We start from the raw sequence: 18,668 nt of genomic DNA, 5'->3' as shown, positions 1-18,668 counted from the left end.
AGATCCAGTAACAATGAGCTAACGTGGCTTTTTCTTACCCAATGTGCTTATTATTAATTCTGAACTATAATCAACCAATTATATTTAGAGGAATTCAGAGAGTATAAAATTAATTCCTGCATCAACACCTATGGTTCGCATCAGTGCTGTGTGTGTGTATGTTGCTTCCAACTGTGGCAGGGCTGAGGCCTGCCCCTAAGGTAATGTATATTTGGTGAGGTTTGTAAAGAAAAACTGCTGTATTTAATTTTTGGAAACAAAGTGTGTGCTAGATATGGCAGGGCTGAGAAGTTAGAATTCCCTCTCTGCCTAATTGAAAGATGATGTGCAGCATGTGGCCAGGTGTTAATTGACTAATTGAAAGGGTCTGGAAAGCCAGCCTGGAGGTGAATGGGTGGAATCCTCACAACTGTGTGTGTGTGTGTAACCAGTGTGAGCTACAACAGCCACAACAGTTGAATTTAGTTGTGTTAGGGAGAAGGTTTCTGGTGGGGGACCTCCCTGTATAGCGGATGTAGTGTATAGCCTGAGCTTGGCCAGCTTTTGTTTATTGTTTTTGAACTGTTTTGTTTTGTATTTTTGTATTTCCATGTACATGTTTGTATATATCCTTCCACACTAGGACTACCCCAGTACCTCTAATGGCGGCCACCTACCACTGCACCTGCCGGTGTGTTAATTGTTAATAAAACCTAGATGCCTGAGCGGCGTTTTCAACATCAAACCCTCTCTGTCTCTCGTTTCTCAGTGGATACCCACACCGTAACAGCACACCCCTGTTACACCTAAATAATTTCTCATCCTTTTTAAACATATGGTGCAACAAATGACTGTTGCTGTGCAGCAGTCTTATCAAGAGGTATTACACTACAACAATTTCACTTGGCTTAGAGCAAATTACAGACTGAAGTAAAGACCTTTTTTGTGCCACCATTCCCAGGATTCTACCAACTGTGTCTGCAACAACAGCAATGACAGCAACAACAGAACTTCAAAACTATGAAAGGAATGGTCACACTCCATCAGTGATGTAAAGTTTATGTATACATGCTCAACAAACATTTTTACACCAATCGCTGTTTCTGCAACCCAAAGTAACAACACAGATCTATTAGCTAGGTTGTCAGAGGATTGTGGAACTGTCAGTAACCAATGCAAAATAAAAAATGTTTGCTTAACTGGAATTGTTACTTCCAATCCAACATTACATGGCATGTGAGTTGCCAGAGCCATCAGTTAGCATTACTATAGTTTGAGGAAGAACGCTGTATACATGTCCTCAAAGTGTAGAATATAGAAAAAAAACAGCTTGCTTTTAAACACTAAAGCAACACGATTAATAACTGTAATCTTCCTTTTTTTCAGAAATTCCTCTGAAGACTTCGCAGAATGCTTAGGGTCATTATCCTGCTGGAATACAAACTTCTGTCCAATAAGCAGTCTAGTACTGGGTAACAAATGAGAGTGCAAAATGTATTATTTTGCAGCATTCATTGATCCTTCTACAATACAAAGGAAAAAAAAAACAAGCCCATACCATCACACAACCTCCACCATGTTTAACACTGGGCATGATTAACTTTTCTTTAAATTCTTCTTCTCTCTTCCTCCAAACATATGGTTGCTTTCTTGGTGAAAAAAGCTATATTTTGGATTCGTCTGACTATAAAATTTGGTTGAAGAAATCATCAGGCTTCTTCAAGTATTTAATGGAAAACTCCAATCGCTTTTTTCGCTCGTGAATTTCTTGACCATCTTCTCTTAATTCTTGTGTCAAATCTTTTGCAGTAATCTGAGGATTTTGCCAGGCTGCTCGAACGATTCTTCTTCCAGTTTTTGCAAAACTCTTTCTTGGTCTTCCACATCTGGAGCTAGCTGCAGTTGTTCCTGTTCTCCCTTGTTTGTCAATAATAGCCCACACATTGCTTTTCAGTAAACCAAGTCTTTCTGCTATTTTTCTGGTAGTTTCTCCTTTTTTCGTTTAGTTGTATCACTGCCATTTTGAGATCGTTGCTGTACTCTTTAGTTTTAACCATTTGTCGAAATGCTTTTTTGAATCACAAATTTCCAATTTATTTTTCAGCACTTGATCACTATGTATTTATTTAGAACATCATTATCATCAGGTGTTGGTTTTCAATCATGATAATTTTCAATAATTAGCAACGAATGGGTTTCATACAAAATATGTTGATTGCCCAAATACTTTTGTCAAAGTATGAAATTTGTTTTTGCATGTTATTTTTCATTTTATGAATGTTATGTAATAATTTGTTGTTTTATTATAAAGCTGAATCTCTACTTTAATTTATAGCTTTCAATAGAACAATTAAAAATTATAGAAATCACTTTCTTTGTGGTTTTTCAAAAAAAAAAATGTAACTGCCCAAATACTTTTGTCTGCGAATATATATTACAGAATTGCAAATTGTGGTGAAATGTAAAAAAAATGCCTAGACACAAAAACTCCAGAAGAATGTGCCCGTGACCATAAGGATTTCGTTGTAGAAGGCAGCAAAGGAAAGAAGGTACAACTTAAGTGTGCAAGTACTGACGAGTTACTATACATTGTATTTTGGAAAGTAGCCGAAAACAATAATTTCATATAGTATATAAAAAGCGAAAGCCACGAAAAGAAACTATTTACATAAAACTAAAAAAGAGCTCAAAATAAGCAAAGAAAAATAAAATTAATAAAAACAGAAAAAACAGAAGCCTTAATGATAATTCTTTTGAACATATTTTTATGTAGCTTGAACTAAGGCAGAAAGTGATTATTTTCTTAGTAAGAGGAAAAACCTGTTGCCAATTCAAAATAAACCACAAATTAGAGAGCATAACGTAGTAAAAATATATTTTAAAATGTTTTTAGAGCAGTATACTACATACATATAGGTAGAGTATATGTAATACTGTGCATACTGTAAATAAAAAAGCATTAACAAGAAAAGGACGAGTAACCATTAAAATATCATATTCCCATATGCATCTGTGACAGAAAGACAATGATTCTTGGTGGTAAATCTGGGATTACCCTGGACTACTTGGCCGGATACTTCGTTCTGAGGGTTTAAAGGAAGTTGGTCATTTAGAAAAGGGGCGGAACTTCGGTACACTAACTCATTGATCCGGAAGGGAAATTATGTGGCAGTCACGGATTGGAGGACCAAGGGGTCATGTGTGACGGTATAAATAGGGTTTGAAGCGAAGTAATCTGTTCCTTCGTTTTGGTTAATATAAAGTGACCCGGAAGGATCTGTATTATTGTGAAATAATCATGAGTGTTTGTTTTGTACTGTTTATTTGTTACTTGTTATCTATCACTAGACAGCTATCACGTTCCGGAGCCGTCGCCGGAGGCCAGCACAAACCCGGAACAGCACTGCACTCGTAAAAAACTCACAATAAACTAAGCCACAATCACTAATTCACACAGTAAAAGGACTTGTGTATGTGTTTTGTGTTTAATGTGGGGATACAATAACGGGACTATTATTTCAGGACCAACCTGGGGATTATAAACGTAAGTAATACATTCCGCTGTATTACTTACCAGCATTATTACTTACTGTCTGTTTTGCCATCAGGCACTGGACAAAACAAATAAAAATCTGGATTACAATTGTCTGTTCTTTGACCACCTGCTCCTGCACACTATTAACCACTTTGCCACAGCATCCCATTCTGAACAGTACCATCCTGCTCCTCAGAAGTCATTTACAAGACATGGAAAGACAGAAAAAGAGCATAAGGGTGAATATGAAGAGATATATTGCTGGTCAGGAACAGCAGTAGAACCCAAAGCTCACTTTCCAGATATTTTTTCAAGCCCTCTCCATTGCTATTTTTAACCAGACTAACAGAGCAAACCTCAACTTGTGTTTTACAGTATGCAGTAAATTGTAGTTGTGTATTCTAAAACTTTACTCTCCAATCACTAAAAAAAGCTACCACCAGAATACACAATAATGCTTCTCACAGAGTCAAGCCGTAGCTAATCTAAAGAACTGCATGGCTGGAAAACATCACAGGAGTTCAGCTTTGTTGACCAGAAAAGGTGATCATTTCTAAATAGTATTTTCTAAACAGGTATAGCTAGATGCACACAAAATATTGTTTTTATCATACCATGCTAATTGGGAACCTACAGTGAATGCTGGTGGTTTCTGCCCAAAATGAGACGTACACACCTATTATTGTAAGTGACTCTGCAGCTTCAGTTGTTGATGCATAGTTCACCCCCTAGTTTTTGTAAGTAGACTAATTGATGAATCAATTAGTCTTACATAAAAGAAGATACTACTGGTAAGGGATTCATGTTTGGAGAATCTGGCATTGAGGATTCCCTTGCCATAACTGCTATGTAGATTTTGGTATCCAATCTTCACATGCTTTCTACTGCGCAACATCCTATGCTTAACACTAGGTAAAGTCCATTTCAATAAAAAGATTAGCCCTAGCTTTTTGTCAAGGTTGCTCTACTGCACTCTACTGTGTTCAAAAGATACCCTACCTGCCCTTGTGTTCCTGTACCACTTGATAGATGCTGATGTGGAAGGTTTCATTTTTGAAGGCATTGCTAACACAGTCCTTGTAGATGCGAAACTCTGAGGCTGTGACAGCCTCCCCCTCTGGAATCTGAGACAGGTTGAATTTAAACTCCTTGTGATGCCGCCGGCGAGGTGAGAACTCTCTGTCGTACTCCACTGGTAAAAACAAACACAGAAAACAAAAACAGTAACAGTCAATCAGAGTGCAAGGCTCCTCTACCCCGTTGTCATAGAAAATACTCTCGCTACCCCTCTATCACTGGTATTTACAGTACAGTGTAATGCTCTACGTTTTTATTGTTCTTAATGTAAAAGAGCTGTAACTCTGATAGAAATCATTTTACAGTGTTATTATCCATCAATTTCACACATACCCCATTCCCAATTAGTTTAGACATTATAGGTTTTACTAGACTGTACTCAAAAAGAAGACATTGAAAAATATTTCTCGCCGAAATGTTTTGTCATTGAATGTATTAAGTTTCTTTTAGTCTTTCTAAAGAGGTGGGTTTTAAACCTTGGACTGCAGAAAAAAAATGTCTGGGAACTACTTCTATTATCAGGGACATATTGGAGGTAGGTGGATTTATTTATAAATGGCAGCTACTGTATACAAAAAACGCAAAGCGATCTTTGACTTGTGTAGCGTCACGTTGCACATTGTATCGTACACTGCAGATTGAACAGGCCTCAGCCCCAGTTTGATATTAGAATTAGATTTTTACAGACTGGTTTAATGGTGCAGCTGGAAATGTAGCATATGTGACTGGTAAAGCCTTCTGTATATCAGTAAGGTCTCCTCTGAAAAGAGCTGTAACTAAGATATTCTGAGTAATCATTTTGAATGTTTTTTATTCCTGTTTTTGCTTTCTTTAATTAGGCACCAAGTTATATTGACTAGTAAATCATGTAAATGAAAGGTTTTCTAATAAAATAACTATTGGTGGCACTGGAGGCAATATAAAATTGCAATTGTTTTTTGCCTTTGTGAATACTACTGTAAGCAAAAATGTATTGATGACAAATTCAAATGGGTGACCCATGGCATAACCAAGGAGTATGTCAGACTACAATTTAACAATGCAAGGCATACTTTATCTGCCATGGTTTGTCAGTGTTTGCCCAAGTCTATTATTATCATTACTGAGTAGCCTCTTGAAGGTGGAGTAAACTTCGCAAAGCGTTACAGTACAACACACTAATTCGATAATGCAGTCTTATTTCCACATAACCAGTTGTTTTTATATTTTTATTCATAAATCAGCTAAGGACTAAAACAAAGATCAGTTCTCAGATTTGACTCTAGACTGTTTGCCAGGAGAAAGAGGATTTGTCTGAACATCTTCGTGTAACCAGATCATGCTGATGCTCTGACTGAAACGAATGGCTATTTTGGGCACAGAAAATGAAGGAGCATGATCTGGATACATTATAATTAGAGCCCCGTGTTCTTCACAAATACAAAATAGCATGAAATAAAATGAAACAAAATATATAAAAAGAAATAAGACTAAATTAATATATAAAGCGAAATAAGATGAAAAATCATTATAAAGCAAACACAGAATGACATTTTTAAGTTGGGAGGTTTATACAAAAAGATAAATCGTAGTTGTCAATGCTCAGCCGTTACCATAGACAGTCTGAAGGGAAACGGAAGCTCTGACTAGCACTTGCGCAGATGTATAATTTGGAGTGAGTCGTTTGGGAATTCAGATTCTGACGAAAGAGAAGAGACGTTTGTTTCTAAAATGCAAACCGCGCATAACAATTAAACAATGCTGCAAATAATTTGAGCATGAGGGGATGTATGCAGCTGACGGTGACAAAATAATGATGTGCAGATTTTGCAACTGTCGGCTGGATTGGGAGTCGAAAGACAGCGTTGTTAAGCATTAGCTGTTTATTCCTGGAGAAAATATGGCTTGTTTGCTTATAATTTGTATTAGTATGCCAATTCTTTGTTTTATTTCAAGTGGTGCAAACTTTGCACTGGAGCAAATTCTGTTTTTGGTTTTGAATTCATTTGAATGAATGAATGCAATGGGATTGAACTACAGTTCCTATTGTTTTTTAATGGGTAGATTGCTGTATGTGCAATTATTATGACAGCACCACAATGGTAGGGCAGTGTAAATACATATTTTTCATCTATTTGAGTTGTTTTATGAACGTGTATATGTAATAAAACAAAATTATAAAAAATAAAACAAATTTCACAGGGCTCTAATTATAATGTTCATAAGACCAATACTATTTCTCCTGGGCAATACAACTAACTACCCAGGTCATGAACAGGGATTCGAATGAGTCACCTATTGGCTCTAATGATCCACCAACCCCCAGTTGTGAAAATAGTGATAATTGTATTATCTATTATTTGTCTGACCCAACAAAATAATCTTAAATTCCTTTTACTAAACCTGCAAGTCAATGTCAAAATGAAGGTAATCACAGTCCAAAACTATTTTATTGTATAGGAAACACTTTCATATGGGCAGCAGCACACTTAAATCAAATTGAGTAGCTAAAAAAACCAAAAAAGGCTTGCAGAAAAATAGATCTTCCTTCCTTAGATCATCTATTCAGAATTCATGAATCAAATGTTTAGAGGTGGACGGCTGTGATCAGTGGTCAGCTGCAGCACTTACATTAAATGTTTTCCATAGCATCCCCGAGAGGAGATCAGCGGCTGTCTGAATTTAATTCCTAAACCACATTTCGTCTTTTCCGCCCACCCGCAACCACAAAGAAAAACAACTCTGAACAAATGCATTTTTCTCCACTGATCTCTGGGAATATGAACATTGCAGAAAGTGGGAAGGAAAAGCTCTGCACAACAGTACAAGGCAATCCTTTCACGCCATACAAATCAGATCTTCTGCAGAAGCTTTCTAGGTGGATGACACCCAGTTTTCATCCTGAAGACTAGTGTATAGGTACCCAGGACTGAGAATCATTGATTAAATGTTTGCAGTAGCTAACAGTAGTACTTGGGAGATTGCTGAATATGTATGTGCATTCCCTCAGTTTGACAATGTTATTATCAGTGGTCTCTGATTGTGTACTTAATTATTTGTTCTACACAGATAGTTTCCCTTTTTTTTTTTTACTGTTTTTTGACAAATGATTGCTATAATATTGTAAGAATATTCAAGGAACATTCATGTTTTACTGAGAAGTCATTTTCACACATTGGCTTAGTATATTGTGGTCTCAAGTTCCTGTTCAGCCAGGTTTAAAAGGAAATGTATTTCCTGACATAAAATAAAGAATTTGGATCAATCGTGGAATCAACACGTAGTGCATGACAATGTCCAGCCAGATAATTATCATGCACAACATTCCGACAATCAAGAGCTTGCATCTATACTGGTCTCTTATTTTTTGCTTTTGGCAGTTAAGGTTTTTGACTCAATTGTGTAATCTACTATTTCAAAAGCAATAAACACGTCATCCCAAATTAACAGCAGAAATATCAATTGAATGCTTTATTTCCTGTATATCTTTGAGGTATAACGCTCTTTCCATACAATAATAAATAAATACTTAAAATCAGGTATCTCTTACCCGCAGCCATCATCTGCACTGTGACTATAGTGGGTCAATATCATGTTGCAGACACAGTTAGCCTGCCTCAAAATGTTTTAAATAATGTGAATCTAGCATCTCAAATAATTTGGTTTAAATCCAGCCTTTGACTGATGTCACTTGTCCAGCAGCCTACAGCTCTTAGTCCTAAACCAGCTCCATGTGTGCACCACCAGTAATGGACAAAGACGGTAACACCATAATGAAGTAAACCACAGGGATTCAATTTAGCGCCTCACCTGAAGGCAGTCCAACAAACATCAGAGCCAGCGGGGTAATAGCTATGAACTGCCGGAAGCTAGTGGCGAAGTTATGGGGAAAGGTGCAAAAAAATGACAATGTAGAGACAGAGAAAAGTGGAAGTCATGTTAGTGTTTACTGTATTTCAGTTTGGACTAAAGAGATTTTTTCTCCTTAATTTAAGCAAGTACCTCAAAAAAGCATGAACACATTCTGAACAGCATCATGATTGTCTTTTTGCAGATTGGGTGTGACGATTTGGAGCACTTATGATTAATAACTGAAATTAATAATGTATGATTGGCAAAGTAAACATATTGAATTGCAGTATATCAACGGCCTGCTCACATCTTCAATACTGAGAGCTCAATAAACCAGTATCATTTAAGGCTGACTGACAGTGAATAAAAGAGTTGGGGCTTCAGTCTGAAATGAAAAGGTGAAAAGCAGCTTTACCCCCCAAAGGAAATGTTCTTACTCCTTTACTAACTTACATTTATACTGGCATCAACCTCCTTGAACCAAAGCTGTTAAAATGCTTATAAAGCTGTTACTATGTTTATAAAGAAATGAAGCCGGTGCTTTTACAGCCAGTTAAATTAAATGAGATATCCCAGCACCTCATGCAACAGTTGGACAGGCAGATTTGAAAGCAGTCTCCAATGGTTAACCCAGTAAAAACCATGGGTGCCTGAGGCATTTTAAGAATTCAGATGTGTTTATGTAATTATACTTCAATACTCTTTGCAAATTTTTTATAGCTCCGAAGGGAACCAAATAGCACATGCTAATGACTCCCCTCGGTCACTAATTGCACAAGGACTTATAATTAAAGGATATGCTTAACTTTTATTTCCAGGGATGTAATTAAGGTCCACAGGTCAGGGACTTAATACAAATTAAGAAAGAACTTCAGCTACTAAACTCAAGCTGCTTGAGATTCAGTGTATTCCAGCACAGTTTGATTGCACATTCAAAATATCATTTTTCAATGAGTACATTCAGATTTAAAACCAGACAGAATACAATATATTACATTCCACTGTGTTGACATTGTAAGCTCAGTGCATTTTGATAGCCCTTTGCTTTTTTAGTGTTATGTGCTTCAAGCTTCCTAGTGCTGAAAGTTTAAGACCTGGCTGGAGACCAATTCCTAGTTTCCACCAATATCAAAAACAGAAATGTGACCTGACCCAACTTGGTCCTGTATACACAGTAGGTAACTTCCAATGCGGTGGTCTGTGTCACAGCATGCTTTACCTCTTTCTACACTGCATGCAGGTTCACTTTTTATTGTTTTATAACCCTTTGCAAATAATTTGTAGTACAGCCAAAACTGAATATTGTTATTTCAATTTGTTCAGTACCACAAAGGAAATATCAGTATAATTTGAATCCTCTGTGATTACTGTAAGTGCCACCTACTTTTTACTGTAAGTCCTTTTCAAAACTTAAAAAATACAACAACGTCTGTTTTTGGAAACATTTGAACAGAATTAAAGTAGCCGGTAGTAATGTACTACCTGGTCTGCCAGAACCTTGCTCAAGGCTCCCACACAGTACTTATACCCTTATATGTCTTTTGCAGCTCATATAACTTTGCTCTTTAACATATAAATAAATGGTCGGCTTTAGAATGTACTCCTTTTACTGAAATTATTTTAGAATTAATGTCCACTAGATCAGGAGTTCTTAAACTTTTTTTGCTGGGCCCCCCTTTGAAATGGTTTCAGGCTGTGACATCCCCCAACCCACAGTGCGATATCATACGAAATTACTGTACATACTACACAGGAACGCTAATTGAAGCAGGGACATGTAATGATTATGCCTGCCGTCAATGACACTGGAGCCTTTCTAAAAATGGGGGGGCCAAGATTCATGGGGGAAGGGGTAGTTTTCAGGAATAAATAAAAAAAATAATATAAAATGCACTTTTATTTCAACCAAACACCTCAACTGTAAAATAAATAACCAGATTACAAAATGAAGCCATGGCATAATATTAGACCCGCAGAGGCGAAAGTGTTTAAATCAACAACAAGCCTGTCATTCGTGTCACTTGTGTGTTTCTGCTTCAAGATGGTCGTTCTCTGTGAATTAAGATTTAGTTTTGTCGCGTTTTTGTTTAAGTTCCACTTTCAAAGTCTCTTCTTCAGGGTTATGTAGACTATCTGCAACATGTGCGTCTAACCTTACACGGACAAAAGGATGCAATTCTGGGAGCTGGAGGTACTTGCAAACAAACAGAGTTTGCCAATGATTGTGGCAATAATCATAGCATTGTCCAAGGATTGTGGAAAATTGAGAAACAATGTGAAACAAGAAAAAAAAACCTGAACTACACAACTACATACACATACAAACAAGCACATACAATAGACTCCCATTAATCTTTGCAGATTGGGACCGTCTTGAGCCCGAATTAGTGAAAAACACGGATTAGCTGAAATTGAGTTTACTGTTTGCGAAATCCCTGCGCTGTTAATTGAAAACTCAAAACATGCAATAATAAAATAAAATATAATGTCCCAACAACGGTCAAAATATATACTGTACATAATCAGAGAAAAAAATAAATAAACGCCTTGCTTGTTTGTTTTTTGCCACATTCTGTGTTTTTTTTTTCCTAAGTAGCAGATTGGTGCTTGCATTTTAGATGAATGAGCATTTAACTTGCGATATGAAGTGCTGCAGAGATTACATTGCACGGTGGTCTCATTTAACTTTTTTCAAAATACTTCCACGCGTTGCTTTTTTAAGATTCCATTTTCACTGCTCATGTATTCCCTTAGCCAATAGCAGAGCTAGATAATGAAGTGCGCCCGCCTCCCTGTTAATTATCAGTGAGGTGACAATTGTAGTGGCTGATTATTATTATTATTTTTTTAAGTTTAATTTACAGATTTTTAAGTTACAAAAGTTAACAAAGACAATGTCCCTCCCTTTTCCTTAACGCCCCCCTACTAATCATATCTCACCCTTCCCACTCATATCCCTCCCACTGCACCCAGCCATCCCGCCATCCCAAAGTTTCAAAACATAAACAATAATTTGGGAATTGAGACAGAACAGAAAGACAGCAGACAAAATGGAGAAAAGAGAAGAGAGAGAGGGAAAACAAAAAAGAAAGACCCAGCTGCGATGTGGGAAAAGGTTTTGTGGTCAGATGAGACCAAGATAGAGCTTTTTGGCCATAACTCAAAGCGCTATGTGTGGCGCAAACCTAACACTGCCCATGCCTCAAGACACACCATCCCTACAGTGAAGTATGGTGGTGGCAGCATCATGCTGTGGCGATGCTTCTCATCAGCAGGGACTGGGCATCTTGTTAAAATTGAAGGAAGAATGGATGGAGCAAAATACAGGGAAATACTGCAAGATAAACTGCTTCAGTCCGCTAAAAAACTGAAGCTTGGGAGGAAATTCACCTTTCAGCAGGACAATGATCCCAAGCACAAGGCCAGAGCAAAATTGGAGTGGCTCAAGAACAAAAAGGTGAATGTCCTACAGTGGCCCAGTCAAAGTGCTGATCTCAATCCCAGTGAGAATCTGTGGCACTATTTGAAAATTGCGGTCCACAAGCGTCGTCCAACCAACCTGAACAACCTGGAGCAAATCTGCCAAGAAGAATGGGCCAAAATCACTCCGACACTGTGTGCAAAGCTGGTACATACTTACCCCAAAAGACTTAAAGCTGTTATTGCAGCGAAAGGTGGCTCTACCAAATATTAATGTGTGGGGGTTGAATACTTATGCAAGCAAGATATTTCAGTTCTTTATTTTTCTTAAAAATATTTCCCAACATAAAACCAATGTCACCTTACAATAATTGATTTTGAGTTTCAGTGTTTTAAAATAAAATATCAAACAGAACAAAATCTCAATGTACCATTTGTAATTCAGAAATATGAGAGAATTGGTCAGGGGTCTGAATACTTTTGCAAGGCACTGTATATATATATATATATATATATATATATATATATATATATATATATATATATATATATATATATACAGCTCTGGAAAAAATTAAGAGACCACTGCTAATTTTTCTTAAGTCAGCATCTCTACATGTATGGCAGCCATTCCATTCCAGTGTCTGTTGAATTACAACACAGGCACACCTCATTCTACTGAATGAGGTACTGATTAGGGGATCACCTGAACAGTTAAACCAAATCTTATTTAACGAGGAAAAGTATAAAAACCACTCCTGTGGTCATCACTATCCTCTTGCAATAGGACCTAAACAGTGGATGGCAAAACAGTGCTAGTAGTACCTCAAAAGTAACTGGAATCAAAAAATAACTATTGACCATGCCCAAAGAGTTGAAAAGGAAAGTTTTGAGTGAGGAAAAGAATGGTTCAATTCTGGCTTTACTGGCAGAGGGATACAGTGAGCATCAGGTTGCTTCCATCCTTAAAATTTCAAAGACGGCGGTTCATAAGAACAAGGTCAAGCAGCACACATTGGGGACAACAAAGCTAAAGACCGGCAGAGGGCGAAAACGACTCTCCACTGACCGTGATGACCACCATCTCATTCAAATGTCACTCAGCAACCGTAGGATGACATCAAGTGACCTACAAAAAGAATGGCAAACGGCAGCTGGGGTGAAGTGCACGGCGAGGACAGTTCGAAACAGGCTCCTAGGGGCAGGGCTGAAGTCGTGCAAAGCTAGAAAAAAGCCCTTCATCAATGAGAAGCAAAGAAGAGCCAGGCTGAGGTTTGCAAAAGACAATAAGGATTGGACCGTAGAGGACTGGAGTAAGGTCTTCTTCCCTGATGAGTCCAATTTTCAGCTTTGCCCAACACCTGGTGGTCTAATGGTTAAACGGAGACCTGGAGAGGCCTACAAGCCACAGTGTCTCGCACCCACTGTGAAATGTGGTGGAGGATCGGTGATGATCTGGGGGTGCTTCAGCAAGGCTGGAATCGGGCAGATTTGTCTTTGTGAAGGACGCATGAATCAAGCCAAGTACAAGGTTGTCCTGGAAGAAAACTTGCTTTCTTCTGCTCTGACAATGTTCCCCAACTCTGAGGATTGGTTTTTCCAGCCAGGTCAATCAAGGTGTGGATGGAGGACCACCAGATCAAGAATCTGTCATGGCCAGCCCAATCTCCAGACCTGAACCGCATTGAAAACCTCTGGAATGTGATCAAGAGCAAGATGGATGGTCACAAGCCATCAAACAAAGCCGAGCTGCTTGAATTTTTGCGCCAGGAGTGGCACAAAGTCACCCAACATCAATGTGAAAGACTGGTGGAGAGCATGCCAAGACGCATGAAAGCTGTGATTGAAAATCAGGGTTATTCCAACAAATATTGATTTCTGAACTCTTCCTAAGTTAAAACATTAGTATTGTGTTGTTTAAAAATGAATATGAACTTATTTTCTTTGCATTATTCGAGGTCTGACAACACTGCATCTTTTTTGTTATTTTGACCAGTTGTCATTTTCTGCAAATAAATGCTCTAAATGACAATATTTTTATTTGGAATTTGGGAGAAATGTTGTCAGTAGTTTATAGAATAAAACAAAAATGTTCATTTTACCCAAACACATACCTATAAATAGTAAAACCAGAGAAACTGATAATTTTGCAGTGGTCTCTTAATTTTTTCCAGAGCTGTATATATACAGTGCCTTGCGAAAGTATTCGGCCCCCTTGAACTTTGCGACCTTTTGCCACATTTCAGGCTTCAAACATAAAGATATGAAACTGTAATTTTTTGTGAAGAATCAACAACAAGTGGGACACAATCATGAAGTGGAACGAAATTTATTGGATATTTCAAACTTTTTTAACAAATAAAAAACTGAAAAATTGGGCGTGCAAAATTATTCAGCCCCTTTACTTTCAGTGCAGCAAACTCTCTCCAGAAGTTCAGTGAGGATCTCTGAATGATCCAATGTTGACCTAAATGACTAATGATGATAAATAGAATCCACCTGTGTGTAATCAAGTCTCCGTATAAATGCACCTGCACTGTGATAGTCTCAGAGGTCCGTTTAAAGTGCAGAGAGCATCATGAAGAACAAGGAACACACCAGGCAGGTCCGAGATACTGTTGTGGAGAAGTTTAAAGCCGGATTTGGATACAAAAAGATTTCCCAAGCTTTAAACATCCCAAGGAGCACTGTGCAAGCGATAATATTGAAATGGAAGGAGTATCAGACCACTGCAAATCTACCAAGACCTGGCCGTCCCTCTAAACTTTCAGCTCGTACAAGGAGAAGACTGATCAGAGATGCAGTCAAGAGGCCCATGATCACTGGATGAACTGCAGAGATCTACAGCTGAGGTGGGAGACTCTGTCCATAGGACAACAATCAGTCGTATACTGCACAAATCTGGCCTTTATGGAAGAGTGGCAAGAAGAAAGCCATTTCTTAAAGATATCCATAAAAAGTGTCGTTTACAGTTTGCCACAAGCCACCTGGGAGACACACCAAACATGTGGAAGAAGGTGATCTGGTCAGATGAAACCAAAATCGAACTTTTTGGCAACAATGCAAAACGTTATGTTTGGCGTAAAAGCAACACAGCTCATCACCCTGAACACACCATCCCCACTGTCAAACATGGTGGTGGCAGCATCATGGTTTGGGCCTGCTTTTCTTCAGCAGGGACAGGGAAGATGGTTAAAATTGATGGGAAGATGGATGGAGCCAAATACAGGACCATTCTGGAAGAAAACCTGATGGAGTCTGCAAAAGACCTGAGACTGGGACGGAGATTTGTCTTCCAACAAGACAATGATCCAAAACATAAAGCAAAATCTACAATGGAATGGTTCACAAATAAACATATCCAGGTGTTAGAATGGCCAAGTCAAAGTCCAGACCTGAATCCAATCGAGAATCTGTGGAAAGAACTGAAAACTGCTGTTCACAAATGCTCTCCATCCAACCTCACTGAGCTCGAGCTGTTTTGCAAGGAGGAATGGGCAAAAATTTCAGTCTCTCGATGTGCAAAACTGATAGAGACATACCCCAAGCGACTTACAGCTGTAATCGCAGCAAAAGGTGGCGCTACAAAGTATTAACTTAAGGGGGCTGAATAATTTTGCACGCCCAATTTTTCAGTTTTTTATTTGTTAAAAAAGTTTGAAATATCCAATAAATTTCGTTCCACTTCATGATTGTGTCCCACTTGTTGTTGATTCTTCACAAAAAATTACAGTTTCATATCTTTATGTTTGAAGCCTGAAATGTGGCAAAAGGTCGCAAAGTTCAAGGGGGCCGAATACTTTCGCAAGGCACTGTATATATATATGGTTTATAGACATTGTTGACAATTTTGTGACTGGGTTTATTGTATGTAATTCAGTCAATATCTGGCAGAGGGAACAAGAGACCAATAAAAGGTGTTACAGAAACCTACTGTTAAAATATTATGTTATCAGGGGTTTTGTAGGCTTGGTAATTCAAGTTTAAAGTTGCAAAACATACTGGTACGTTCGTACTCCCTGGGGACCAGAGAGCAGTGAACGTACCGGTACATTCGTACTGCTCAAAGGGTTAAGATCATGGATATCAGAAAAGCTGATTCATCCAGCAATTATTGTGCTGCTTAAAAACTGGTGTCACCTAAAACACACGCAGGGACAAAACAACTGCTATTGAACACCCACTCAGAGGAAATCATTTTGTGGACTGTTGATTGTCTGTTTCTTAATTGTCTTGCTTACCTAATGAGTAAGTAAGTTACAGTATTTCAGTTACATTACTATTTTTGACAGAAACCTACGGTCATAATATCGACACTCACTTTTAAAATTATATAGAGACTTCAATTATTGTGTGTGCATCATCAGCATACAAAACATGTAAATAGTTGTTATAGTTGTTGTACTGGAATATAAACCTGTATTTCTGGATTACAAACAACTATCTGATATTTACTGCATCAGAAAATGATTACCACTGATGTAATGGCGAGTAAAGAAACATTTATTTTTCCATATTAATTGCTGAAGTCTTATCTGCTTTATATAATGCCATCTTATCAATCCTTCTGTCTACTGTACATTATTGTAATGTTTGTAATTTATCGTCTTTGAAAAGATTTCACAGTGTCACTGTCAGTGGTCTGCTGTTCTGTGACCTGGCCTGTGATCACAGACAAAATGACAAAAATGGGTATTTTAGGCGATAACAGACAATCGCTAAACTAATATAAACTAATTACAGAGTATAGATACTGAAGTGTATATTATTGGTAATCAAACACATTACAATTTTGGAAATTACACTCACCATTGCCGATCCGCTGCCTCTGTTGATCAGTGGGATCCCATTGCCTCGCCGACAGTTAAAAAATGTAAGGTTGTGGCACCTGTTCCCTAAAATTAATTGGGTCTTCAGCTTCATCTTCTGTGTTTTCAGTGGCAGTCGCCGTGTGTGTGGCCATACACCACACAAAATCCATCATATCTTTGTTGTTTATTAATATTTTTTAATTGCATAAAAACTATTTTATTTCTATTGATGAAATCTATACAGAAATGTATTTCTGTGCTTGACCTGAAAGATACACTTTAAAGGCCTCTCAGAACTGTTTCCAAATTCTAAGCAACTGGCAGACAGTGGGGCTGATTGTAAACTTGGAGATGGACATAGACAGAGGGAGGGGGAGCATAGAAGGATGATGGCAAGACAAAGCTTCCATGGGTAACCAAAATTGGGTAGGGCCACACCTCCTAGCACTCGAGGTCTCTGAAGCAGTGCCTTGCGGATACGGGGAAGCTGTGTGTTCCAGATGAAAGTGAAAATAATTGTATCTAGAGAGGTAAAAAATGATTTAATGATAAAGGCAGGGATACAATGGAAGAGGTATAAAAATGTAGGCAGTACATACATTTTGATACCGCTAATTTCTGGGTGACGGGATAAGGATGGGATGTAAAGGACATAAACAGGAACCTAAGATTAAAGAAGGAGTGTCTACTTTTTATAAAAACCTGTTTGATCTGGGGAGATAATTGAGGGAAGGACAGTTACAAGACATTGTGCAAGTATTTTTGCAAGTATTTTTACGTCAGAGTTAAGAAGTGAGATTGGGCGATAAGAGCCACAGTCAAGGGGATCCTTGTCCTTTTTCAATAAAAGAGGAATGCAAGCCTGGCGTAAGGTAGGGGGAAGGGGCAGAGAAGAGAAGGAGTCAGCAAACATGGAGCTTAAAAGTGGGGATATGAGGTCAGAAATGTTTTAAAGGAAAACAATTCCATCTCGGGTTTCTGTGACAGTTTATAAATTACTCAACCTTCGGTCTCATAATTTATGACGTCACAGAAACCATAGATGAAATGATTTTCCTGTAACTCATTGAAGCCCATCTATTATTCTCTATGTAATTAAACCATATATATGTGTGTGTTTGTATATTATGCTTTAGATATTTATGCGTAGCTCAGTTATTATCTGTAATATTTGCATTGAAAAACCTGAACCGAATTAAATACATTTGGACTCATTTTGTCTCTTTTTACAGACACACAGCCAATAGTGTCATTGTTTTGTTGTTTTATACATGTTTTAATAATGTTTGTTAATATACTTATATGGGAGAACAAGGTCATGTATCATTATATATATAATGATGTTTGTTTTTTTCACTCCATAATTACAATTACAAACTATTGATCCCAATCAAATACATCTTATTTGTCTGAGCCACAGCTACAGTTCAATGAAGCATCACCAGAATGAGGAGACAATTATTATTACAGGTGCAGATGTGGGCAAGGGACTGTGAAAATATCAGCTTATAAAGCACATAAGAGTTTGAGAATACATAACCCAAAAGGCATGCACATGAAGCTCGTTATTAGGGTAGCAACACAACAAAAAAAGAAAGGAAACATTGTTTAAACTGAACAGAAATGAATATCTATGATGTTTATTAGCCCACAAGAAATGATGCGTCCCTCAGCTTCTCCTGTCTAGCGATCAGCAACACTCGATTACTACTGTATCAGGAACAGAATCAGCTGGGGGTGGAATTGCTCATACCTTTATGTCAGTAGGAGATTTCATTTTCATTCCTTTACAGAACACAAGCATGTTGGGCATGTAAAGTATGTGCTTGAAAATAACTCTTTCGAGCTACCAAGATTCATAGATGCAGAACAAGCCAAGTATTAAGATTTTGAACATAGGTAGGTAACATATAAAATAACTTGTAAGTAACATAGTTTGTCCTATAATAATACACAATGACCCAGTTTTTTTTTTTCTGAACAGCAAGTATATATAAAAAATGAAACCACAAACT

General features: G+C 37.7%; 1 protein-coding gene across 1 annotated transcript in view; it reads right to left on the bottom strand.

Moving 5' to 3' along the window:
- The window catches only part of bmp6 (bone morphogenetic protein 6), a 79,703-nt gene that overhangs the window by 23,412 nt on the left and 37,623 nt on the right, over positions 1-18,668 (bottom strand). Inside the window, exon 2 of the mRNA XM_033999813.3 lies at positions 4,514-4,706. Within this exon, the coding sequence (XP_033855704.1) occupies positions 4,514-4,706 (193 nt within the window). The remainder of the gene's footprint in view (positions 1-4,513; positions 4,707-18,668) is intronic.

This window comes from Acipenser ruthenus, chromosome 4 (genome assembly GCF_902713425.1).
Source record: "Acipenser ruthenus chromosome 4, fAciRut3.2 maternal haplotype, whole genome shotgun sequence".
NCBI lineage: Eukaryota > Metazoa > Chordata > Actinopteri > Acipenseriformes > Acipenseridae > Acipenser > Acipenser ruthenus.
The sequence above is the reverse complement of the archived record's forward strand: the minus strand, read 5'-3'. Positions and strand labels throughout refer to the sequence as shown.